The 26,064-nt window shown below is 56.9% G+C and overlaps 1 protein-coding gene, 2 non-coding genes and 1 pseudogene across 3 annotated transcripts; 3 read left to right on the forward strand and 1 right to left on the reverse strand.

Moving 5' to 3' along the window:
• Positions 1 to 1,351: 1,351 nt before the first annotated feature.
• On the forward strand, positions 1,352 to 1,423 carry TRNAE-CUC (transfer RNA glutamic acid (anticodon CUC)). The gene has a single exon. It is a non-coding gene; the product is annotated as a tRNA-Glu (tRNA).
• Positions 1,424 to 3,014: 1,591 nt separating this feature from the next.
• On the forward strand, positions 3,015 to 3,087 carry TRNAF-GAA (transfer RNA phenylalanine (anticodon GAA)). The gene has a single exon. It is a non-coding gene; the product is annotated as a tRNA-Phe (tRNA).
• Positions 3,088 to 6,666: 3,579 nt separating this feature from the next.
• Positions 6,667 to 12,474, reverse strand: LOC142820485 (E3 ubiquitin-protein ligase TRIM39-like). Its single transcript, XM_089770515.1, has 4 exons — positions 12,375 to 12,474; positions 11,622 to 11,642; positions 11,320 to 11,346; positions 6,667 to 8,160 (listed from the first exon to the last, which is right to left on the reverse strand). Exons 1-4 carry the CDS (start codon positions 12,472 to 12,474, stop codon positions 7,637 to 7,639), a joined length of 672 nt encoding a protein of 223 aa, XP_089626641.1. The 3' UTR covers positions 6,667 to 7,636.
• Positions 12,475 to 21,888: 9,414 nt separating this feature from the next.
• On the forward strand, positions 21,889 to 22,042 carry LOC149522975 (U1 spliceosomal RNA; annotated as a pseudogene).
• The last annotated feature ends 4,022 nt before the right edge of the window (positions 22,043 to 26,064 follow it).

Below are 26,064 nucleotides of genomic sequence, written 5' to 3' on the forward strand. Positions count from 1 at the left end.
ATTGAGCATCTGACACAGCACAGGGACCCAGGCAGGCAGCAGGGGCTGCGGGTGGGGAGCGAGGGCACCAGAGGGGGCAGGGAAACAAGTAGCACCAAGACTGTTGCCACCAGGGTCTGGCCACCCGACTCCCTGCCCAGGATGTTGGACCCCTGAACTACTTCAGCTGTCAGGTCAGCCAGGGAGCTAAGGCAGGAATGGGGGGAAGGAGCAAGTCAAACTGCAGGTGGCAGGAAACACCAGTCTTGCCTTCCTGGGCAGTGCATGATGGCGTCATGTTTGTGACACGGCTGCCAAACAGCCTGGAAAGTTACTAACCGACCAGACGGGTTTATTGGTAGCTCAGTGTTGGGAGCCTTAGATGAAACATTTAAAGGTCTGTGGTTCAATCCCAGGCTTTGCCATGTCTCTCGGTGCAGCAGGGCCCTCTCTGGTCCCCTGGCCATGCTCGTGCCCTGTCAATCCCCTCATCCATCCTGGCAGCAGCCCATCTTTGCTTCTAAACCTCCCTCAGAGTGGCTGCTTCAGCTTCTTTGGCTAAAGTCCCCTCCCCCTGTGCGTGTGGCTGGCAGGGATTGCTAGAGTGATCCATTTACATGTAGCTTCACTGAAACCCCCCTCATTGGTCTGCAGCCTGCACCCCAGGTCAGTCCATGTGTGTTAAAGGGCCTCAGGGAGCCCAGAGCAGAGGGAGCTGAGATTCTAGTCCCATTGATCCCCTCGATACACAGTCCCAGCCCCAAGCCTCCCCCATCCCCAATCCTGTGCCCTGACTTCTCTACCCTCCCACATCCTCACTCCTGTCCTGAGGCCCCCCCCCCACTCTCACACACTCCCCAAATCCCTGCCCTGAATCACCCACACTCCACATTTTAATTTCTTACAGGTACTGTCCTATCACAACCCCTCCCCCAACTTCCTGCCTTGAGCCTCCTCCTGCCCAAGGGGTGGTGCCCAATAGAACAGGCCCTGTAAGAAATGTGTCACTTTCACCCCTGGGAGCAGCTCAGCCATGCAAAGGGACATTAGCCCTGGAGGGCAGGGGTGGGTGTGGCAGTGACATCACAGGGCAGGTGTCCCTAGCTGGTGTATTCCAGAAGCTGAGAATGGGCGATGGGAGGGATCATGTAATAATTGTCTGTGCTGAGGATTCCCTTGGGAGAATGAACTTGGCTGCTGTCCTGAGACAGGATCCTGGGCTAGCTGGACAACTGGAATGGCCCAGTCTGGTTGCTTTGATGTTCTGTTTGGTTTCTGTTCTTGTCCCTCTGGGCAAGGGAGAATGGACCCTCCCCCAATCCTGAAGTGGACAGAAAATGGCCTGTGAAAGGCTAGGGGCTTGGTTTATGTGTCCCTGCTGGTCTAGTGGTTAGGATCCAGCACTCTCACTGCTGTGGCCTGGGTTCCATTCCCAGTCAGGGAAACCAGCCTGAACTTTCACATAACAACTGCCTAGTCATTTTTCTCACCTCATTAACACATGTTACAGCAGCTGTGACCCAAGAGGTTACTTCAGGCTCCTTTCCCCCCCTCTCCCTCACTGCTAAGACAACACTTGCCATTTTCAGAAGGCCCCTCCCCCCTCCTGCATGGGCAGCGCTACAGGAAGCTCCATGGCACACTCAGCACTAGCCCAGTGGGGCTGGGTGGGCTAAGCGCTGGGGGCTGGCGGAGGATGGAGTCGTGGTTCGCATGGCAGCCGGCCAAGCAGTTAGGCTGGGTTTGTGGATGTTCTTTATTGCTGCCCTGTCTCTGTTCTCTGACTCACCCCTTTCCCGTCCCCTGGCCCTGCCCGGCTCTGACTCCTGCCTGGCTGCCTCCCACATGGGCTGAGCTCAGGGGCTGGGCTGGTGACCTGCTCCACCGACACCTCCCGTCAGTCTGCTCTGTCACTCAGTGCATCCCAGGGAGCTGAGCGATTGTGTCCTTGAGTGGCATTCTCAGCCAGCCAATCAGCTTTGTGAGGAGGATCATGGAGGTGGGGCAAAGAGCTCTCTTGTTAGGCCAGCAAGGAAGCAGCCAAGGCCCCACCCCCAGGGATCCAGCTGGAGACCATGTGGAGGGAGCTGCTGCCTCTCCCCTGTGTATCAGGCACTTTCCCAGTGGGGCAACTCTGTCTCCATCACTTCTCTCACTGCAAGGCAATGGGAGGCTGAGTCCCAGCAGCCTCCTGCCCTGGCCTGACTGTCTTTTGGGGAGACAAAGTAGGAAGAGGGAGGGGGCCAATGGAGACAATTAGCCCCCTCGCTGGCTCTGTGTGTGAGAAGAAAAATGGGGATTTACCCCATTAGTGGAGAATGTGAGCACTGATACCACTGCCTCTCACATGCTACGTGAGCGCTCTACCACTTGAGCTAATTCCCCCACTGTACCAACAGGGCTTCTCTTGGAGACTCTTACCTTCTCCACAAGGACGTCTGTGTTCTAGGTCAGTTAGTCACGGGAAAGACGAATGCTCCAATGAGGCTCCTCCTCACACTCGTGCTTGTGACCCTCATTCCCTCTCTGGCCTCAAGGGCAGATCTCCAGAAGGAGACTCCCTGCAGCAAAGCCATGGGGGGCTCTGAGACTCCCTGCAGCAAAGTCTCTGAGGTTTCCTCTGCCCTGCAGCCTATCCCACCTGGCCATTGTCATGGACTCTCTGTGAGGTCATCACCTCCCAACCTCCTTTAGCCAATGAGATGAAGTGCTGTGAAAGGCCCCTATGATGTCACTGCCACACCCACCCCTGCCCTCCAGGGCTAATGCCCTGCCCCAGGCAGCCCCTTTGCATGGCTGAGCTGCTCCCAGGGGTGAAAGTGACACATTTCTTACAGGAACTGTTCTATTGGGCAGCATCCCTTGGGCCAGGGGAGGTTAAAGGCAGAAACAAGGGGGGTTTCAGTAAAGCTACATATGAATGGATCCATCTAGCAACCCCTGCCAGCCACACACACAGGGGGAGGTTTTTGTGGAAGCACAACATGCAGTGCAGACATATTGGGAGAGAAGTGGGGAAACCAGGCACATGAGGTGCCAAAGTAGCTCAGTGGGGAGAGCGTTAGACTGAAGATCTAAAGGTCCTTGGTTCAATCCAAGGCTTTGGCAAAAGCCTTTACTCTTAAGGCTCATCCCTTCTTTGGCTCCTCTGTGAAGAGCCCAGCTGAGTGCCCTGGAAGGGTCTTGTCTGCCCTGCTCCTCCACTTAAGAGCCAGCAAGTCCTGCCCCTCCTCTGCCAGGGAAGGATAAAGGAGCTCTCCTCAGAGCAGCATCAAGCCAGCCCTCTCAGGGGCAGGTCTCAGCAAATTGGACTCTCAGAGCACAAGGGAAGTTGAGGGTTAGTTGCTTGTCTTGTTACTTTGTCCGATTTCCTGCCTCTTTTCCTGAGCTCACCCAGAGACTGAAATGGATGGTAGCTGCTGATGGGGGGGATGGGAATGGGAAGATGGATGGACAAGAAGGACCAGGCAGAAAGAGGGCCAAGGGAGGCCTGGCTTCCTGTCCCCAACAACAGGGGAACTGATGCCCAAATTCCTGCTGCTGCAGTGGCTACCTCAAGGCATCAAGGCACCAGCTGGGGAGGGGCAGGCTGTGGAGCCCAAGCCACATGGGGAGACTCAATATGACTGGGATGCCTGGAGCGTGTGAGCCCTGCACAGAGGCTGCTGCTGGGGGCCTGCTTCAGTGGCCCAGCAGCTCAAGTTCCCCTGAACCAGCTTCTCCCCCTGGAGCCACCCCCCGGCGCTGCTGAGGCCCCTGACGTGAGGCAGTGGGACCATCAGAGGAAGGTGCCAGCCTTAGCCCTTTCTCCCAGCCTCCTCCCCCTCCCAGGGTCTTTCCCCAGCCCCTCCCCAGTTCTACATTCCCCACATAAAAACCAGAGAGTTTGTTCTTTCAACAGGGAAAAGTCCTGTTTGTGTTACCAGCAGGGGGAGGGGGAGAGGAAAGTGGGAAGAGGGTGTGTTGGGGGGGGGGATTGGTGTGTGCTGGGGGGGGGGAAGGCACAGAGGGCAAAAAATGATGAGTAACATTAGTTTGAACCAAGGGGCTTGGTTTGAAGTAATGCAGCAGCCCCAGACGCCCTTTCACTTTCAGAACAGCACATGGGTGAGAGTATGCAAATGAAGCACTTGCTATTTAAATCCCTGCTTCATGTGCAACTCTGGAGTGTCTGGAGTGTCTGCTTTGCTAGAAATAAGAGCCCAGGTGTAGACGTACCCACACAAGGGCTCAGCCACAGGAGCAAAGATTTCCACCAAGGACTGGGATTGAACCAGGGGGCCCTTAACACTTCACACTAATGTACCCCCCACAAAGCTACTTCAGCGGCTATGGGGGCTGCTCTCACATCACCACTTCTCCCTCAGGGATGCTTTACTCCCCAGCAGTGCACAAGAGATGCTGTTGCTGGTGGCCCTGCAAGGCAAGATGAGGTTTACCGGCCCCTCACACCCTAACTCGCTACTTGGCCATTTCCTGCCCCCGTCCTGTGCTGACCCAGTGGCTGACAGGGGCTGTGGCTGCTGATGGCAGGAAGAAGATGGGTGGTGAGACCCTGGCGCCAAGAGGGCCCACCCGCCTTTTTCCTGCTTGGGCCTGGCTCTCAGCATGGGGCAGGCGGGGGCGCCCTGAGAGGCTCTGCTGGCCACAGGGGTGTCTGGTTTGGTGACTTGCCTTTGTGCAGCTGCCTGCTATGGACAGGGAAGGAGAAAGAAGCCCTGGGAGGTGAAGCAGCGGGAGGGAAGCAAGGAGCAGAGTGTCAGCTGCCAGCCCAGAGTCACAGGTGCCCTCTGCCTCCTGGGACCGCCGCTCCCTGAGCCGCCAGCCCCCTGTCTCTCACCGTGTGCCCCTTGGGGAGTCCACTCGCTCTGGGCTCCGGGGGCCTCCCGCTCCCACAGGGAATGACACAGCCCTGTGCCCTCGCCCAGAGCCACGCCCAGCCTGTGTGAAACAGGAGGGTTCATTGAGCGTCTGACACAGCACAGGGACCCAGGCAGGCAGCAGGGGCTGCGGGTGAGGAGTGAGGGCACCAGAGGGGGCAGGGAAACAAGAAGCACCAAGACTCTTGCCACCAGGGTCTGGCCACCCGACTCCCTGCCCAGGCTGCTGGGCCCCCGACCACTTCAGCTGCCAGGTCAGCCCGGGAGCTAAGGCAGGAATGGGGGGGAGGAGCCAGTCAAACTGCAGGTGGCAGGAAACACCAGTCGCGCCTTCCTGGGCCGGGCACGACGGCATCATGTTAGTGACACGGCTGCCAGACATCCCGGACAGTTAATAACCAGCTAGAGGGGTTTATGGGCAGCTCAGTGTGGGGAGCCTAAGATGAAATATTTAAAGGTCCCTGGCTCAATCCCAGGCTTTGCCATGTCTCTCAGTGCAGTAGGGCCTCTCTGTTCCCCGGCCATGCTAGTGCCCTGTGACATCCCTGCATCCATCTTCGCCACAGCCCAGCACTGGAAACTCCCGTCCATCTGATTAACCCCCTTCGCTTCCTTGGCTCAAGTCCCCTCCCCCCGTGCGTGTGGCTGGCAGGGGTTTCTAGATGGATCCATTCACATGTAGCTTCACTGAAACCCCCCTCATTCGCCTGCGCCCAGGTCAGTCTGTGTCACTGGCTCAGGATTTCCTCTCCCCATCACGCTACAGAGAAAGCCCTTGTGTGTTAAAGGGCCTCAGGGAGCCCAGAGCAGAGGGAGCTGGGAATCTAGTCCCATTGATCCCCTCGATACACAGTCCCAGCCCCAAGCCTCCCCCATCCCTAATCCTGTGCCCTGACTTCTCTACCCTCCCACATCCTCACTCCTGTCCTGAGCCCCCCCCACTCTCACACACTCCCCAAATCCCTGCCCTGAATCACCCACACTCCACATTTTAATTTCTTACAGGTACTGTCCTATCACAACCCCTCCCCCAACTTCCTGCCTTGAGCCTCCTCCTGCCCAAGGGGTGGTGCCCAATAGAACAGGCCCTGTAAGAAATGTGTCACTTTCACCCCTGGGAGCAGCTCAGCCATGCAAAGGGGCTGTCTGGGGCAGGACATTAGCCCTGGAGGGCAGGGGTGGGTGTGGCAGTGACATCACAAGGGCTTTTTGCAGCCCCTCAGCTTATTGGCTAAAGGAGGCTGGGAGGTGATGACCTCACAGAGAATCCATGACAATGGCCAGGTGGGACAGGCTGCAGGGCAGGGGCCATCTCAGAGTGCCCCCCCCATGGCTTTGCTGCAGGGAGTCTCCTTGAGAGTTGTCTTTGAGGCCTTTTCAGAGCCTTCTCCTTTCCCAGGTCTAACTGACCTAGAAGGCAGACGTCCCTGTGGAGAAGGGAAGAGCCTCCAAGAAGGGTGACTCTACCATAGCAGGGGAATTAGCTCAAGTGGTAGAGCGCTTGCTTTGCATAAGAGAGGCAGTGGGATCAATGCCCACCTTCTCCAGTGTTGGGGGTAATCCCCAGTTTTCTTTTTACTTTCAAGTAGGAATAAGGGATCTTCCGGAAAAGGGTTTATTTTCCGGAAAATCACGTCCAGACTGGCGCTTTTCTCCGGCTTAACCCCAAGCCAGAAAAAAGCAGAAGCCATGTAAATGCAAATGCCGCGGGGGATATTTAAATCCTCCACGGATTTGAAATTCCGACTGGTCTCATTAGCATCCCTTTTCCAAAAACGGGTGCCAATGTAGACACAGCCCTGGCTGTGTCTAGACTGGCAAGTTTTTCCGCAAAAGCAGTTTTGCGGAAGAACTTGCCAGCTGTCTATACTGGCTACTTGAATTTCTGCAAAAGCACTGACGATCTCATGTAAGATTGTCAGTGCTTTTGTGGAAATACTATGCTGCTCCCGTTCGGGTAAAAGTCTTTTTCCCAAAAAACTTGTGCACAAAAGGGCCAATGTAGACAACAGAGATTTGTTTTCCGCAAAAATGGCAATCGGGGCTTTTATGTGGAAAAGCACATCTAGATTGGCCATGGACGCTTTTCCGCAAAAAGCGCTTTTGCAGAAAAGCATCTTGCCAATCTAGACACGCTTTTCCAAAAATGCTTTTAACGGAAAACTTTTCCATTAAAAGCATCTCCAGAAAATCGTGTCATTGTAGAAACAGCCAGTGATTTCAATAAGTTCAGCTCATAATAGAGGAGCCTCAGTGCCAGTGCTCCAGTAGCTTACAGTGAAGTCAACTCTTCAGCTCACAACTAGATACCTAATAGAATCCAAATTAGTTCTGATACTCCATAGTAGAGAGAGAAAGATACAATCAGTGCTGTTTAGGCACTCAGACAAGGACACACCACCACCAAGTACAAAATCTACCCCCAGCCTCTCAGTCATGGTGGGTGTGTCTATGCAAATTGGATGTATCTATGTAAATGAGATCAGCCCCTGAAGTCTCTTTGCACCACTCGCTACAGTTCACCACCAGATGTCAGAGTAGAGCTTACCCTGACCCTGCTTACACCAGCATCACCCTGTGCTGGGGTGGAGCAAACCCAGGGGCAGGGACGAAAATCGGACTGGGATCCTTCCAGCCAGAGGGTTCCATTCACCCGGCTGCCAGGTGTCTGGTTTTTCACTGGAGGATCCAGTTGCAAAGGGCAAGGGGCAGTGACCGGTTGGCACAAAATGTCCAGGTACCTGCAATAACCGTCAGGGGCAGGGATTCCCTCCGGCCTAGGCCGGCACCGGGCAGATGGTCAGGGGAGTCTCATCGTAACCAGGACAGAAATACGGACAGAGCGTCCCGGAGAAGGTGCCGGTGAAGGTGAAGAGATGGGACCTGTCAGTCACATTGTAAAACGAGACCTCGCCCGCCTCGTAGTCCAGGAAAACCCCCACCCGGCTGGGCCTGGCGCTCACGGGGAGGGGGGTCCAAGGGGAGGTAGAGACTGTGTATTTATCCCCACTCCTCAGCCACACGGCCCAGTATCCTTGTTTGGTTGTGAGTGTGACCTTCCCCTTCCTGCTCACAGATTCTCTGCAGACACCCAGGTCCCAGTCAGTCTTGTCTCCCACCTCCACCTCCCAGTAATGCCTCCCACCCGTGAACCCCTTGGCGCCCAGCACACAGGGACAAGGGTCAAATCTCTCCAGTGTGTCGGGCAGATCCTGGCGCGTGTCTCCGAGTCTCACATGTTTCCGATCCTCAGACAGGACGAGGTTGGGATGAGCCGTGTCTGGATCCAGTGTCACGTCCACTGGGGAGAGAGTCTCAGAGTCAGGGCCAGGGGCAGGGGCGGGTCCCTGGGGTCAGCAGGAAATTAACCTGCCCCCCGTTAATTGCTGTGCAGAGGGGTGTTATTGCCTGAGGGGAGTCAGGGCCCCTCTGCAGGTGAGGAGACAAAGAGCAGGAAAAGGGCAGGAGTAGTGGGGGAGGAGTGGCAAGCTGTCAGTGGGGGGAGGGGCAGGGTAATGCTGGGAGAGGAAAGGGGAGGGGCAGATGATGGGGCAGAGGGGGAGGGGTGGAGGGGAGGGAGCCACCATAGGGCAAATGTGGGGCAAGAGGAGCAGGCACAAGGGGACAGAGGGGTGAGGGAGGGGGCAGTCCCCTGGGGGGCTGGGTGGAGGGGCAGATGGCAAGGAGGGCAGAGGGAGGGGTGGACACCAGGGGGCAGAGGGTCACAGGTGAACAGACAGAGGGGTGTGGGGAAGGGGAGGCCCAAGGAAGGCAGAGGGGTGACGAGAAGTGGGCACCAATGTGGCAGAGATGGGGTGGGGCCTACACCACAGGACCCAAAGGGGGGCCCAGGTAGGAGACACCAGGCAGGCAGAGGGGCAAAAGGAAGAGCAGGCACCATGGAGGCAGATTCCCAGGAGTGCTGTGAGCAAGACATAAGGGCTGTGTCTAGACTGGCCAGTTTTTCCAGAAAATCAGCCGCTTTTCCGGAAAAACTTGCCAGCTGTCTACACTGGCCACTTGAATTTCCACAAAAGCACTGACGATTTCTTGTAAGATAGTCAATGTTCTTGCGTAAATACTGTGCTGCTCCCGTTCGGGCAAAAGTCCTTTTGCGCAAAAGGGCCAGTGTAGACAGCTCAGATTTGTTTTCTGCAAAAAAGCCCTGACTGCGAAAATGGCGATCGGGGCTTTTTTGCGGAAAAGCGCGTCTAGATTGGCTACGGACGCTTTTCTGCAAAAAGTGCTTTTGCAGAAAAGCGTCCTGCCAATCTAGAAGCTCTGTCCCGAAAATGCTTTTAACGGAAAACTTTTCCGTTAAAATCATTTCTGGAAAATCATGCCAGTCTAGATGCAGACAAGGAGTCGTCCCCTGCTCTCCTCTATGCTGATCAGGCCTCAGTTTGACAACGGTGTCAAGTTCTGGGCCCCACATTTCAGGAGAGGCGGAGAAATTGGAGAAGGTCCAGAGAATAGGAATAAGAATGATACAAGGTCTAGAGAACATGAGAGAGGAGGGAAGACTGGAGGAATTGGGCTTGTTTAGTTTGGAAAGGAGAAGACTGAGAGAGGACATGAGAGTGGTTTTCAAGTATCTAAAAGGGTGTCACAAGGAGGAGGGAGAAAAACTGTTCCCCTTGGCCTCTGAGGACAGGACAAGCAGCAAGGGGCTTAAACTGCAGCAAGGGAGGTTTAGGTTGGACACTAGGAAAAACTTTCTGCCTGTCCGGGTGGTGAGACACTGGAATAAGTTGCCTGTGGGGTTGTGGAGTCTCCATCCCTGGAGATATTGAAGAGCGGGTTGGACACACACCTGTCAGGGATGGTCTGGATGGTGCTTGGTCTTGCCGTGAGGGCAGGGGATTGGACTCAATGACTCTCGAGGTCCCTGCCAGTTCTGTGGTTCTGACGGAGGTGAAGGCAGAGAGGGGCCTCAGGGAGGCAGAGGAGAGGTGACCAGAGGGGCTGGTACCAGGGGCTAGAGGGGGATGAGGAGTTCAGGGTCAGGGGAGAACTAAGGGGAAGGTGGAGGGAGTGTGAGGGGAGAGGGAAAGCAGCAGGGGTGAGGGTGGGGAGGGGAAAGGGGTTTGTGCTGAAGAGAGGGGGGCAGGGCAGAATGAGAAAAGGAAAGACACCAAGGGGCAGAGTGGGGGAGAGACAAATGCCGGGGGACAGGGATGGGGAAGGCACCAGGGCAGATGGGGGTGGTGGTGGCAGGTTTGATCCTCAGTGGGTGGGAAGGGAAGGGTGGGTGCCAGGGGGCTAGAGAGGCACCGGGGAAGGGGTTAAAGGCAGGGGGCAGAGGAGGAGCAGATGGGCATTTGCGCAAGAGGGCTTTTGCTCGAACGGGAGCAGCACAGTATTTCCGCAAGAACACTGACAATCTTACAAGAGATCATCAGTGTTTCTGCAGAAATTCAAGTGGCCAGTGTAGACAGCTGGCAAGTTGCCAGTCTAGACGCAGCCAGCTTGTATTGCCAGGGACACGCCTGCCCTGCCTGAGGGCCCAGCCCACAGAGCTGGGCTGCCCGGGATCCGTTCTTCCTGGGGCTAGGCACAAACCACGGAGGTGCAATGTGGAGTCATGAAATGCTGGGACCTGAGGCCGGCTGCGGCAGCTGGCACCCCAGGTGGAAGGCGCAATCGGCGCCCCCGCCTGCAAGGCCATGACGTAATCATGGGGCGCCCTAGGCAACTGCCTTGTTTGCCTAGGCTCACGGGCCACCCCTGATCCTATAGACTAATATTTTCTTTTGCTGGTTTCTCAGGTGCTACAGGAGCACTCGTTTTTTTATTTTTTTTAAGGTACAGACTAACATGGTCCCCTCTGAGACCTCTGGGCCTGGCAGTTCCCAGCCCTGGCACCTCTGGGCCCTGAACATAACTTAGTAAAGTAAAAAATGTGCCCCACTTGGCACCTCTTCCATACTACGTTAAGCACTGGCCGCTCCCAGTGGCTGGGGAGCAGGGGTGGAGCTGCCGGGTGCTGGTGAGAAGAAGGCGGGTGGCCCAGGGTTTGCTAGCCCACAGGCCCAGTTTAAATGTTTAGAATGAATGTTTATGAAACACCAGCCATATTGGACCGAGGGGACCCTGCCAGGAAGCAGTTTCCGGTCCCAGGCCAAGGGTGGATGAGCAGGATTCAGGTGGGAAGCGTCTCCCGGCCTTAGCTCTGGAGTCACAATCTGACTCCATTACACCCCCCAGCCACTCCCCGGGCTCCAGCTTTGCCAGCAGGGTGTGTGAGGCCCCCTGGCTCCCAGCCCCTGCCTCTGGGGTCCCTGCAAAGGGGCGGGCCCGAGGATCTGGGGGTTACTGCTCTGCCAAGGGCCGGGCCATCTCCCAGGCCTGCAGCAATGGCACAGCGCGGAGGGTGGGGTGGGGGGGGGGGGGCTGCAGAGAGCCAGTCTCTCCTGAGAGTGGGAGCTGGAGTCACCGACACCAGAGCAAGGCCAGTTACCTGCGAATTTTCGGGCTCGCCTAAATCCTGGAACAAGCAGAGAGAGAGAGAGAGGTGAGAATTCCCACCACAGAGCTCCCGCCCCCCCCCCCCCTGCTCCACCCACAGAGCGGGAGCAGGGATGTCCGGGCCCCTCCTACCACCGTGGGCTCTGCCCCAGCTCCCCACTGCCTCCGACATCCCTCGGCTGCTCTGTCCCACCCCTCCCGCCTGGGCTTTCCCCTGCGCCAATCTCCTCGCGCCCGCCCAGGCTCTCAACAGCTGCCATGCCTGGCCCTAGGGCAGCGCCCTGGGATCCTCACCTCTCTCCACAGCCAGCGCCCCTGGAAGGGAAGAGAAAAACCCGTCACTGGGGGGGGCAGTGCCCAGGGCTCACAGCCCAGCTCTGCCCCATGCTGCCAGATGTGCCCTGGGAAATCAGGCCCGGGAACCAGTTTCTCAGGTGTTTCTCCCCTCAGCCATGCAGAGAGGCCCCTGGGATTTCACCCGCGCCCGCACAGGGGAGGTGCCCAACTCCTATGGGCTCTAGTGGAAGTTAGGGGCCCAGCTGCTCAGGGGCTTCTGAAAGTCCCGCCAGACACCTGTGTGACTCACCGGGCACCTGCCCAGCTCTGAGTGTCTGGCCCAAGGGGTTCAGACACCGGGCCCAGGCGTGCGGCTGGCATCAGACAGGGAGGCGTCATGAACATCCAGGAAGCTGGGACTCGGGCCCTGAGTCTGTGACAACATCTCCCACAGCAACCAGCTCCCCTTGCCCCTCGGCCTGTGCAGGCTGGGCTGGGGGACCCTCTGCTTGGCAGCAGGAGGGGGCGGCCCCGGGTACTGGGGCAGTGGGAGAGGCACTTTCACTCCTCGCGCCTCCTCTCCACCATCCACATCCTGCTGGGATCCTGCCGTTTTTCACAGAGCACCCCCCAACCCTGGCCTGGGCTCAGGAACCCACCAGCCCTCCAGGAGCAGACCCTGGGATCTCAGGGACCCAGCCGGGCCTTTCCACACCCCTCCCCACACCCCCATACAGTGAGAGAGGAGCCCCCAGCAGCGCCGCCCCGTACCCAGAAATCCCGTCATGGCCCCCTGGAGACTGTTCTCTCCTGGGAAGTCCCGGATTCTCCGCTCCAGCTCCGGGCACTTGGGCGCCGGATGCGGTGACATCACCTCCTCACCCCTGCAGACATATGAGGATGTTATTGGCCTCCTGCCTCAGCCCATCAAAGCCAGACAGGGTTGCCAGGTGTCCAGTTTTGAACTGGACAGTCCAGTATTTGAGCTTTTTCTTTGGGAAACAAATTGAGAAAATACCAGACACATCAATGTCTGGTATTTTCTAATTAAGTAAGTTTTCTTATTTTCATGAGTATCAGTACGTAGTTGTGTACTCATACAGCATGAGCATGCCCACCAGCCAGGCAGTACACAACTACACGGGTGAGGGGGGGGAAGAGCAGGGCTGGGACAATGCATGGGACAGGCAGTGCCCCGGGATCTGCGTGCACCCAGGCTAGCCCCACTCCCCGCGACCTGCTTCCAATTAGCTGGTTCCCCCCTCCTCCCTGATTTCTCCTGGTCAGCCCCACTTCCCATGACCCCCTCCTGACCAGCCCTGCTCCCCACCTGCCGGTTCCCCGCCCCCCCCCCAATCTCTCCTGCCAGCCCCGCTCCTCTTGTGGCTGGTTCCCCTCCCCCATCTGAGATCAAGCGTGTCTGGTATTTTTGTCAAAACCATCAGGCAACCCTAAAGTCATTCAGGGGAGCGGGTGGGAGCTGGGCCCCGGGACCAAGTGACCTCGGCTGCCCAGGGAGTTTCCTGCCGGTACAACCTGCTGGGCCCAGCCTGGGGCCTCTCTCCAGCCAGGGGGAAAACAGCCTGGGCAGCACCCAGTCCGGCTCCCGCACACCCATTGGGGCCTGGCTGGGCTGCTCCCAGGGCTGAGAGGGGCCCGTTCTCCAGGCCCAGCTGCTCCTCAGCTTCTCCGCTCAGCCCCCAGGGGCCTCGTCACTCGCCGGAGGGTGGGGGCTCTGGGACAGGGACACTGCCTCCCTAGGGCCTTGCCTGGGACACTCGGCTCTTTCCCCATGGGCCAGGCCAAAGCTTGGCCCTTGGGGTGACCAGCCTCAGCCCTATTAATATTCCCCTGAGACAGCCCAGTCCCACGGAGGCTTCCCCATCCCAGGCTGTGGGGCAGTCTCTTCCCAGGGTGGCTCACACCCGCACAGCAGCAGAGGCCCCAGGGTGGTGGGTATGGAGGGGGCAGGGTTCAGAGGGTGAGACAGGCCCATGGTGGGGGGCTGGAGCTGGATTCACTGCTGGGCTCTGAGCCTGCTCCAAGCATGATGGGGGGTGAGGGGCAGATGGAGCCTGGACCTACCTGCGTACAGTGCTTCTCTCACCCTAGAGGGGAAGGAAACAGAGCAGAGTCAGTGCCCATGGCCCAGCCCAGCCCCTTGCCCCAGAGGAACCACACTGCTCCCCTGCCCCACAGGCTGCTCCCCCAGGTGAGAGACCCACTGAAGGGCTGTGCTAGGGGGAGCCAAGCCCTTTTCACCAGCTGCTTTGTGTGGGAAGGGGGGAGCGGGCAGCTTTTCACCAGCCTTCCCAATGGGCCAAACTCTCTCTCTGCAGCCCTGGGGCCCTGGCCCTGCAGCCACCCCGGGCCCTGCTTCCTGCGCTGAGTTACCCTGTGAGCCCCCAGTGACTCAGGGGGTCCCCTCCCTGCACTGGGCTCCAGGCGTGTCTGACCCCCCGTCTCACCTGCAGCAATTCCAGCGCCGGCTGCCGATGCTTCTCCTCCAGCTCTGAGATCAGGGCGCTGAGCCGGGAAATCTCCTCGCCCAGGCGGGCGGCGTGTTCCTCCCTCCTCCTCCCAATCTCCTCGTCCAGCTCTCCCAGCCGGGCCAGCAGGAGGCGCTCTCGCTCCGCCAGGAACTGCCGCAGCCGCTCGCACTCCCAGCGCACCAGCTGTCGCTCCACGTCCGTCTGCCTCTGGGGGCGCAGAGCGGGCGGGGCCGGAACACGGGTGAGCGGGGCCGTGGGAAGTGGCAGGGCCTTGTCCGGGCTGCGCAGAGCGTTTCACTCCGTGTCTTTGCCCGGCCGGCTGGATCTGTCCCAGGGCTTGTCCCAGGGCAAAAGTGTCACCGAAAATCACCCCAACCCCCGTCACGGCACCAACAGACTGAGGTGCAGCCCGGGCCTTAGGAAATGGGGCCCAAACCAGCCGCTGGCATCCCCGGGGGTCAGCACAGATCTCCCCTCAGCTTGACCTGGCCACAGCTGGGCACATGCAGCACTTTGACAGGCCTCACCCCTGCCCCCCCCCCCCCCCCCCGGGAGAGAGGCAGAGCCAGAGGCTGCTCCCAGTCACCCTGGGGTGAACCCACTGACCCCAGTGGGAACTAACACCAGCTTGCCCCAGGAGCCTGACACCCCCTCCCCCTGTGCAAAGCAGCTGGGCAGGGCCAGGCACGGCACCTACCAGGAGCCTCTCGCTCTCCTTGGCCCAGTTGGATTCCAGGCCCCGGAGCGCGTCTCTCTCCTCCCGCAGATGCTGCAGGCGGCTCAGGATTTGCTCCTGCAAACACAGACAGCGGCACTGGGGGCTGCTTGGGGCCACTGGCTCGTGCCCAGTGAGAACAGCACCACGGAGCAGTGAGACTGGGGGAGCAGGTCCCTCCTCTCCAGCCCATGGTAACTCCCCAGCAGCGCTTCTGGGCCTGGCCCAGTTTCATGTGGCTGGGTCGTGTTCCCAGGCAGGCCCCTGGCTCTACCCAGGGCAGGTCAGACACACGCAGGGGGCTCTGTCGCTGCAGAGAAACTGCCCCTGTAACTCCCTGCCCTGCAGAGCCTGGTCCCTACCTTATATTCCTGGGCAGCCTCCTCGATGGGCACTGCCGTGTGTGTGCGGTGCTCCCGGGACTCTCTGCAGATCACGCAGATGGGAGCTTGATCCTCCTGGCAGAAGAGCTTCAGGGCCTCCTGATGCCTCTCGCACCCTGGCTGCCCCTCGGGCGCTGGCCCCACCGGGAGCCGCAGGCTTTTCACCAGATCCACCAGGTTGCCCAGCTGGTAGTTGGGATGCAGGTGTCTCTGCAGGGTGGTCTCTCTGCACTGGGGGCAGGAGAAGTTGGGGTCTGACTCTCCCCAGTACTGGCTGAGGCAGGCCCGGCAGAAGTTGTGCCCACACTTGATAGACACTGGGTCTGTGAAATACTCCAGGCAGATGGGACAGGTTACCTCATCCTGGAAACTCCCGGCCAGGTCCCCAGCAGCCATGGCCCCTCCGCAACCCTGCCCTGCAGGTTAGTTTCGCTTTCTGAGGGTAAGGAAGCAGTGTAGCCTGTTCAAGCTTTTTTTTTTTTTTTAAAGCAGGTTGTACAACTGAGAGCCAATCACACTTGCTGGACTGAAATGAAGAAAGAAAAAGAAAAAAAAAAGAAAAAAAACCCCAGAGAAGTCAGAGCCCCAGAAATGCCCCAGACAAGCACCAAGCTACCTAAGAAAACTCCCAGGCAGTTACAGACACACAGAATCTTGCCTGTTTAAAAGGCTCAGGGGGAGCCGTGTTAGTCTGTAACTAAAAGAAACTTAAAAAACGAGTTTTCATGGGGACCGCCCACTGCTCTGTGTTTGTTGTCTGAGGCAGTGGGTTGTGCCATGGAAGCTCATGATACTCTCCAGATTTTTTGCTAGTCTCTCAGGCTATGTCTAGACTGCAGGCTTCTTTCGAAAGATGCTCTTTCGAAAGTATCTTTCGAAAGAGCATCTTTCGAAAGATCGCGCCTAGACTGCAGGCGGATCTTTCGATAGAGGAAATCCGCTTTTTCGAAAGAGAGCACCCAGCGAGTCTGGATGCTCTCTTTCGAAGACGGCCTCTTTACATTGAAGAACGCCTTCCTTTGAAAGAGGAACTTTCGAAGGAAAGCGTTCTTCCTCTTGAAACGAGGTTTACCGCCATCGAAAGAAAAGCCGCGTTCTTTCGAAATAATTTCGAAAAAACGCGGCTTGAGTCTGGACGCAGGGGAAGTTTTTTCGGGAAAAAATGACTGTGTTCCTTACAGTAAGCTGGGACTGGGGAGGGACTCTGGCGTGTCTATGCAAATCGCTTGCTCCTGCTGTGCTTAGGTGTGTTAAATCTCCACCGGATGCAGTGGGGTTTTGCTCAGTGTCATCAAGGGGCCCTGTGGCCATTGTCAGTTACTGAGAGAAAATCCTCTCAGGTTTGGGGGTTTTCCTCACAGGTTTAATTGCAGCATCGTCCCCTTTCAGGAGAGAAGCTATTGCCCTGAGTCATGCTCCTCATTAGGGGGGCTAAAGGGTGGAAGGATTACCCCTCCCATTTATCCCTCATGTTTTACAATCAAACTCTGTTCCTCTTTGCACCCAATAAAAGTAACATGCTGCTGAGGCATGTGACTCACCCCGTCATTAATAATTGTCAGAGCCTGGACTCATTTGGGGACCAGTGTCCCCCAGCTACTAAGGCAGGGCTGGCCACCCCCAACAGGCTGTTTTACTGTCCCAGATGAGGTGGAGAATGGCAGTGATAAGGGCCACCACCACCCCAGGAGGCTGGTTTCTGTTTCATTGCCCCATTTCCCAGGGCAGGACCCAGAGTGCTTGCCCCAATCCCTCACGTTCCCCTCCCCTCAAGCCCCACAAGCTTAGGACCAATGATCCCAAGAGCGTGGGTGGCTGCCCCAGGCGAACTGTGTCTGTGCCAGCGACAGGACACAACTGGGTCACTGGGGTCCAGGGCAGAGCCACCCCCCCCCCCCCCACTGAGACTCAGCCCCACTCTGCCCCTCCCAGCTGCTGTTCCCCCAACTGCCCTGGAGTCTTCTGGCTCCATCCCCCCACCCTGCCCCTGTAACTATGTCCCCCCCCCCCCCCAGGGCGCCTGCCTGGGTCAGAGGCTGGGCCAGGCATGGGGGGGGGGGGGGGATTTGGCTTCCCAGGGATTCACTCCGTTTTGATCCGACTCCCGCCCCCCGCGTTCGCCCTTTTCTGTCCGCGCCCCCCCCCCCGCCTTGCCGGTCCTCAGAGTCGCTCTGTCCCCCCCCCCTTCTGACACGGGCTGTGACCCGCTTTGGGGGCCCCCACGTCAGACCAAGGGCAGCTGCTGCCTGGCCCCAGAGCCCGCACTTCGCCCCCCCCCCCCCATTACTAAGGGCAGAAACCCCCTGGGGGCGGGGCCGCTCAGTGTCTCTGCCGCCGCAGCAGCAGAAGCAGCAGCAGAGGGGGGCGGGGAGGACACAACCCCCCCCGCTCTGCTCTCCCGCCCGGGGCTCAGCGCAGGGAAAGGCCCCGTCGGGCCGAACACGCAGCAGCACAAGCCCCGCCCCCGGCAGCCCCTCTAGCCCCGCCCCGTCCCCGGCACGTGGGGACCCGCCTCCTTGTTGTGACACGCGGTGCCCGGCCCCGCCCCCAGCTGCTGATGCAGCTGCCCGACCTGGGGCGTCCAACCCCGAGGGGTGGGGGCGCGGCCAGGCAGCTCCCGGTCTGAGCGAAGCCCCGGCGCTGATCCGGGAGCGGAGTCACTGATGCGCTGCGCACGCGCGGTATGACCCCGCCCACCCCCTTCCTCAGCGCCCCGGCCGGGTTTTCAACGCGTCTCCCCCCGCCCGTCGCTCCCTGCCCCTGCCCAGGCCCCGCTGCGATTGGCCCCTGGGCGGAGTCCGCAGCAGCGTCTGACTCCGCGCGCGGGTAGAGAGGCGGCCGCCACTGCGCATGCGCCGCGCCCTGCCCGGGGCGAGTTCTGGGGGAGCCGTTGGAGCCGTTACTCGCCGCGCTGCTGCGGGCGGTGCCGGGACGAGCGCGGGGCGGGGGACTTGGACCGAAATCTCTGGTGGGGGCGGCGGCGGCGGCTCCTTGTCACACGGGGGGGCTGCGCGGTGCGGCTCGGCTCGTGCTGGTGCGTTGGGGACAAGGGCTCCACCTTCCGCGGGGGGGAAACGCTCCTGCCGGGCGGGGCGCGGGGCCAATGGCCGGGCCCCCCCCCCCCCGTGTAGCGATGTGAAGGGGCGGGGGCCCCCACGGGGAGCAAATGCTGATGGGGTGTCAATAGACGAGTCAGTGACCCCCCCCTTCTGTCAGGCGAGGCAGGGCTCACAGCGAGGGGGTGGTTTGGTGAGGGGGGGAGGGGCAATAACTGCAGCATCCCTGTACCTGCCAGGGGGTGGGTTGGTGGGGGGCAGGGAGTTGGGGGGGCAGGGGAGAGGTTTAAGGCCAGAGACTTTGCATCTTTTGAGAGGTGCTGCTGCCAATCAGGCGACTAAGCCTTAACGTTTGGAGTCCCAGCGCCTGCTGCCAGGCGTTGTGGTCTCACTCGCTAGTGACCTGTTCCCCCTCGCTCCCTGCCCCTGTGAAGACTCAGATTGGTAGCGAGGGCTCAGAAATGCTCATTTTCATGCCATTGTGGAAAGTTAACTCGAGTTACTGAAAACAATGTTTCAATCCAGCAGCGCTGCTGCCCACACTTACATACATCAGTGAATTTTGCCTGGCCTGGCTGTCCCTGCACAGCCACAGATAATGCCCCGAGGGTTCCTCCTGAGCTGGGTGGAGTGAGGAGGGAAGGACACACCAGCAAAGGTGTCCCACAGGTACATGGGCCCAACATCCTACAGGCTGGAATATTCCCAGGGGTTGCTCCCAGACCAGGCCTGGGAGGCGTATGTGCTGCTGCTGCAACCCAGAGCTGCCCAGGCTGAACTGGCAGCCTGACCCCACTGCTTCATGCAGCTGCTCTTTGGCCATGGCTGGGGCTGTGCTTGGGCTGCCCGGAATGGGGTTTCTGCTTTACCCTTCACTTAGTTGGGGGATGGGTTTGTTGTTTTCTTTCCGCAGTGCGTGATTGGTTCCCAGGTGGGCCTGCTGCTCCAAACTGCTGGGACAGCCCCATGCTGCACCTGTGCTGATTTGACTTTTGGGCCTTATGGTTACTGCGGGCCTCATTCTCACTCCTGCTCCACCCCCACATATTTGTGGGACCAGGCTCAGTACTGGGGCAACCTTGTTGTGACATGGCAGCTAAATCAAACTCCGTAAGATCAATTATGCCCATTCATCCCCAGCTGGACTTGGGTTTTGTTCTTCTGCACAGCACAGCCAATGGAGACCAAGGACCTGCCAATGAGCATCCAGATCCCACCCTTGTTGAATTGTCAGAAATAGAAACCAGACACACAGTGGGTCTGAGTTGGTTCCAGCTGAGGGCTGGGTTTGCCTGGTTTATGTGCATTGGCCCAGGAAGGTATTAAGGCAAGGCTACTCAACACATGGCCTGTGGGCCACATGCAGCGTGTGGCCCATTTTTATGCATCCCGACATGCCTTGAGCTGCTTCCTGGGCTGCCTGCCTGCCTCATTACTGTGGGCTCTAGCAGTAGCACCTCCCCAAGCTACTGGCCGGCAGGCAGGAGGGCAGCAAGAGGTGGCAGCAGAGCATGCCTGCTACATCAGCCACAGCAAGAGCACCTCTCCATGCGCTGCATGGTGCTGCACTGAGCCAGATCACAATGGTACATGCACAGGTGTTGCCGGGGGTGGCAAGAGGCAGCTTGGGAACCGGGCAGTGAGGCCAGGGTGAGAAAGGTCTGGGTAGGGTTACTGTACATCCAGTTTTTCCTGCACGTCCTTGTTTTCACATGTTAAATCGCCATCTGGATAGACTTTTTAAAAGGCAAAACATATCTGGGATTTTTTGCCTTGCAAAGGGGATTGGGGAGGGGCGATGGCAGGTGCGTTCAATCGAACATCCGGAACTGCAGGCCGGAACCATTCACAGCCGCTCTGCATATGGGCCCCAGCACCTGGAGGGAAAAGCACCTGGCTCCGGTGAGATCCAGGGTGTTACCCTCTGCCCTGCTAGATTTATGCCCCTGCCTCTGCTGGAGGGAAAGGGCATTGTGTTAGAGCAGGGTAACTGGGGGAGGGGGGTGGGGATGCCTAGCTCCAGGGGAGGGTTAGAGCCAGGAAGCGGGTGTTAAAACTTCTGAGTCTTTCCTTCCCTGTGGGTGGGCAGTGCGTGTATTGGTCAGATTTGGGGCTTCCAGTCTTTGCTCTGTGAGGACTGTAGGAGCTAGAGCTTGGTGGGGCGAGCAGGGGAAAGGAAGGGATTCTGGGAAGCAGGATTCCTGGGTTTCTTTTCTAGCCAGGCCTCCTCTCCCCCCAGTGCCTTTAACTCCACATTGATTGTACTTATATTTCCGTAAATATTGTATTGGCATTTTTTGTTTGATTTGTTAAAATTGTGAAGCCAAAACAAAAAAGTAGTCAGGATAATGGTCTTCTGCTGAGATGTGTTTTAGTAGTTAAATTCCTGGACTGCCATTGCTCATTAAAAGTGCTGTCATGGGTGGGATTTGGGAAAATATTGCATTTTATTAACATCAGCAGAACTGACTTAATGGGGCCTGCAAGTTGTGAAGTCTTGCCTTAATCTTTGTATTCATGTCCATTACTATGAAAGAAGCTATTTGCAAATTTGAGTAGCTCTGCATTAAGGATTCTTATTAATGTAAAGAATCTCAAGCAATGTAAAGCCAGAGTGTGATGGAGCTGGAAAGGAAAATGTTTCCCCTAGAAGGAAATTTTTCCAAGGGGACACTTGGAGTTGAACCGAGGGCCATTTGATTTGCAGCCAAACACTCTACCACTGAACTACACCCCACAAATGTATGTATCTGCAGCCAGTGTTGGGAAGTGGGCAGGGAACAAACGGCTTTTGTAGAACGCACATTTCAGGGGATGTGTTTTTTTGCGGAAGGGTCCTGACTCCTGGCTCCCAGCCACACACCTTGGCACAAAGACCAATGGCTCAATGGCCCCTGCACAAAGTGCATTGTGGGAATAAAAGTTGGGGCAGCAGGAAAGGGGCCGGCCCCTCAGCACCAGCGAGCGGGCAGAAGATGGAAGCGAATCCTCCTACCTCTCATGCACAAAGGGAACACCATCCCCATTCCCAACACCTCCACCAGCTCTTTGCCCCACTAGGTGGGTTTTTTCGGAGACCATGGAGGAAGACTCTGCCTGTGAGAAGAAGGAACAAGAACACCAGATACTGAGGAATGTGGGTATTGATCCCACTGCCTCTCACATGCTAAGTGAGGGCTCTGCCACTTGAGCTAATTCCTCCAGCTATGAGCAGTTTTCCTGCCCCACCCACCATGGGTGGGGTACATGGGGCCAAATATCAGAAAAATCTCTTCCTCAAAAAGTATCAGCTGATTTACATACCTTCTGCAGGAGGGAATGATGGGGGGAGCACAGTCTAGATATAGCCTGGGTCAAGGCATGGGGGTGAAGGGGAGGTGTGTCCCATGCAGAGGGGTGGAGCCATGTGAGCCCGTATGCAGATATTGTCATGACCAGAGCCCTGTGGAGTGTGCTGGTGAGCAGGGGCCTGATTTCGCGAGTGGGGTTGGGCTGGGGCATCGGGGCGGTGTCAGGGTGTGTGTGGGCAGGAGGGATACGGCACAGACATGGTCACATGGAGCTGTGAGACCAAGCCCAACCTGAGGTGAGAGTGTTTGGCGCACTTGGGGGCAGGTGGTGGTTGTGCCAGGGTGTCTAATACTTACCTGGAAGGGGAAATGCCGTGGTTATGAAGGCGGGTTTCCCAGGGTGAGGCTCATCCATTGCACTTTGGAAGGGCTGACTTCTGCAATTTCCCCAAACATGAAGAACTTGGTTGTGCAATGTGGGGTTGCATTTGTGCTTTTCCCTTGTGCTCCCTGTAAAAGAAAGCAAAACAGAGCTGTTCTCTGCCTGGGCATATATTGATGCTGTTTCTGCAGCTACTTTACAGCATGGCTGCGTCTAGACTGGCAAGATTTTGCGCGAAAGCAGCTGCTTTTGCGCAAAATCTTGCTGCCTGTCTACACTGGAGTATTCTTGGGGAAGAAGGCCAGTGTAGACAGCTACATTAATTTCTTGCTCAAGAAAGCCCGATGGCTAAAATGGCCATCGGAGCTTTCTTGCGCAAGAGAGTGTCTCCACTGGCATGGATGCTTTTGCGCAAAAGCAAATCTTTTGTGCAAAGGCACATGCCAATATAGATGCTCTCTTGCGCAAGTACTTTTAACGGAAAAACTTTTCCGTTAAAAGTATTTACACAAAATCATGCCAGTCTAGATGCAGCCCATGTGTATGTTCTCTCTGCTTTACTATCACTATTTGCTGTGTCTACACTGGTTCAATCTCGCACAAAAGCAGCCGCTCTTGCACAAAAATTTGCTGCCTGTCTACACTGGCTGCATGTTCTTGTGCAAGTAAATTGATGTTCTGATATATAAAATCAGGGCTTATTACACAAGAACTCTGACGCTCCCTCTCAGGAAGAAGCCCTTTTGTGCAAGAGCTCTTCTAGAAGAGGCCAGTGTAGACAGGGAACATGAACTTCTTGTGCAAGAAGCCCCTATGATTAAAATGGCCATCGGAGCTTTCTTGCGCAAGAGCACGTCTACACTGGCAAGGATGCTCTTGCGCAAAAGCACATCTCGCATGCAAAAGCACATGCCAGTGTAGACGCTCTCTTCTGGAAGAGTTTTTGCAGAAGAATTCTTGCGCAAAAGCTTTTGCGTGAGAACGTGCCAGTGTAGACATAGCCTTTCTGTTTGTAGCAACACTCTGCCTCTACTGCCTTTCTCTAACTCGTTTGGAGACTACACAGACTCCTTCTCTGTGCTTCTAGTTCAGTCCACAGGGTCTGGTGTCCACTTCAGGGGGTAGGTAAAAGTGGATAAATCCCTGTAATATTATCACTCTCATATAACTTTGTATTAAGATCTTCTCCTTTTAGATATATCTTTGTTAAATGTACTTATAGAATCTCTGTGACATTTCTCCTATAACTTTGTATTAAGAGAAACTTTCCTTTTTATATAGATAGATCTTATAAGAAAAAAATGTCTTTTGAGCTCTCCCCTTTTCTTGATTGTCCTGTTGAAATGAACGAGGAGTGAATGGAGAATGAAAGGGGGGCACCTCCAACAGCAGTTGCCAGGGTGGAGAAGGTCTGGGAGGCAGATCCAAGACAATACCAGTAAAGTGAGCTCATTAAGAGTACTGGACAGACACCTTGGGAGTCAAGCAGCAAGTGCCTGCCCTTGGAAGAACTCTCTTTGAAGCAGCATTAAGAAAGGCGAGGCAATGACTAATTGGCTGCATGAGAGGAATAAATAGTAGGCATCTTGCAGAGGGACCCCAGGTTTTCATCTTGTCAACATGGGAGCATCGATCCCGATCGGCAGAAGCCTGGCTCCACCCTTCCCCCATCTAACTCACCTGGCCAGTGCAGTTAGGGGGAGCAACTTTTGGTAACAACAAGATGGAGTGTGCTTGTGTGTGTGAGAGAGTGCATATGTGTGATGTATCATATGCATATGATAAATATTGATTAATCTATTTATGTTCAATAAATGTGGCATGTTGCCTTATCCCCCTGAAAAAGATCCTGGGTGCTTCTTTTAAGCACAACATGGAAATGACTCTGCCCTCCCCCCGCAGCTTCTTCTCCTCAGCCCTGCTCCTGCGGATGGGTAGGGGCTATGAGTCCCAGCGCTGCTGCCCTGCTGCCCTCAGGTTCTGCCCCCTGGAGCGCCTGCAGGAGCTGAGCCAGCCCTGGGAGAGCAGCCCGGCCAGGGCCCAAGTCTCCCAACCCGAGGGGGCCCAATGGAGCTAGGGCAGAGCCTGGCAGGGGCAGCAGGAGCCATGAGTGGGGAGGGAGGGTCCCAGCTCCGGCCAGACCCAGGGGCAATGCAGTGACAGTGGGAGGTTTCCACTCTCCGTGGGCAGATGCCCCAGGCATGAAATGGTTTAGGAGGCACCTTGCCCAGAAAATAACTCAGCCCCATTTGTATAAGCAGTGGACCTGAGCCATGTGTGGCCCCCAGGTACTGATGGGCCCTGCCCTGCTGCTGTCCTACCCCAGGGCCAGTGAGCCCCTAATTCCCCTCCCCCCAAGTCCCCTGTCCTAGCTGCACAGAGACAAATTGCTCTGTATCTTGGAGAGAGTCAGAGACACGTGGGGGCCTGGGGCTCTGTCCTGAGTGAAGAGAAGGTGCAAGGGGGGCCAGGCACCTTCCCATCTGCCTCTGGGCTCAGTGTCTTGGGGCTGGTAGGTCCTCTGGGCTTTCTCTGAGCTTGGTGCCTTTCTGTGTGCCCTGGACTGAGCCGCCAAAGGACCACTCAGTCTTGGGCCTGGAGAGAGCTCCCCCCATTCCCACCACTTGCCACACCCAAAACAGTCAGGGTGTCTTCCCCCTACACACGCACACACACTCAGACGTGGCAGCTCCGTCACGTTCATTCAGCCTGATCCGCCTGAGCGCACCCACATGAACCAGAAGAGCCAGGTTCAGTTCCACTCCCTTGTTTGCAGATATGTTCTGCCTCAATAGCAGATGGCCTTTCCCTCCTGCACATTGGCGGCAGCTGCGGGGGGAGTTGGGAACAGCCACTGAGACCAGGAGCCGCTTACGGCCCATCCTCATGGCAGCCGGTTACTGCAACTTGGCCTCTCCATACGCAGTTCTAGTGTCCAGGTAGCAATGTTGCTGAGTTGTCTCTGCCATAAGGACAGCCCCTGTTAGTGCGGGACACAGCACCCAAGCTCTGGCGCAGGGGCCGAGGAAAACAGGGGGGACATGGCCTCTCTGCTGATCCCAAAACAGTCTTGGGAAGTAAAACCACCCTGCAACATGAGCAGTGGGAAAAGCAATGGTTCAGGCTGCCCGACAGCCCTACCCATTGTCTGAGGTATGAACATGCCGCATGCCACGAACCAGGAAACTGCATGTTCCTTCAAATACCTGCTTAGAGCCGCTTTACTGCAAACAACCAGCCTTGGGCATGTCTGGCTCACTACCCAGAGAACCGGTCTGGGTGGTTTGCAAGGTATTGTATGGCAGTAGGGTGACCGTATTTCCTTGTGATTGATACCGGACACCTGGTAAAATTATTCATATTCAAGACAGTTCAACAGCAAACAATTTTTGCAGAACAAATGTCCAAAACAGCCTCCAGTTGACTTAGCTCTTATTAAAAAGAAATAAATGGATTTATTTTTATTTTCCTGCTTATCTTTAAGGCTTTAGTGTTCACACAGGGAGACCTAACACAGGGATTCACAACCTTTTTAAACTGGGGGCTGGCAAACCCATTCAAAATCTTTTGGCAGACCAGTAACATTTTATTTGCATATTTATTATGCAACCATTTGATATGCAAATAAAATATGCAAATATGCAAATAAAATATTACTGGTCCACCAAAAGTTTGTGAATGTGTTTACTGTTCCGTGGGGGTATACAAAGCCCCAGAGCCTCCAGTGTCAACACTCCCCCTAGAGCCCCTCATCCCTCCACTACCCCCACCAGCACCAGCCACTGACCCCAGCGTGCTCTGCACCCAACTCTCCCCAGTACCCAGCTGCTTGCCCTCAGGGTTCCCTAGTTCCAGCCCCCCTGCCCCAAACACCTCAGTGTCAGCCTCCTGTTTCCAGAGCCCCATAGAACCCAATTTCCCTGGTCCCTTGTGCCAGCCCCCAGTCCCCGTATTAGCCCTGTCCCCAGTGCCAGCCCTGCCCCCTAGTCCCCTCACTACTAGCCCCACCCCCAGAAGCTCCCAGGGCCAGCTCCCCATCCTGGATGTCACAGTACTTCTCAGTGTCAGCCCCCTGCCTCTTAGAGCCCACAACACTAGCCCTGCCCCCAAGGCGTCCTCCCTGCCTCCCACCCCCCACCTAGC

The sequence above is a fragment of the Pelodiscus sinensis genome, chromosome 19, assembly GCF_052426305.1.
Source record: "Pelodiscus sinensis isolate ZL-2025 chromosome 19, ASM5242630v1, whole genome shotgun sequence".
NCBI lineage: Eukaryota > Metazoa > Chordata > Testudines > Trionychidae > Pelodiscus > Pelodiscus sinensis.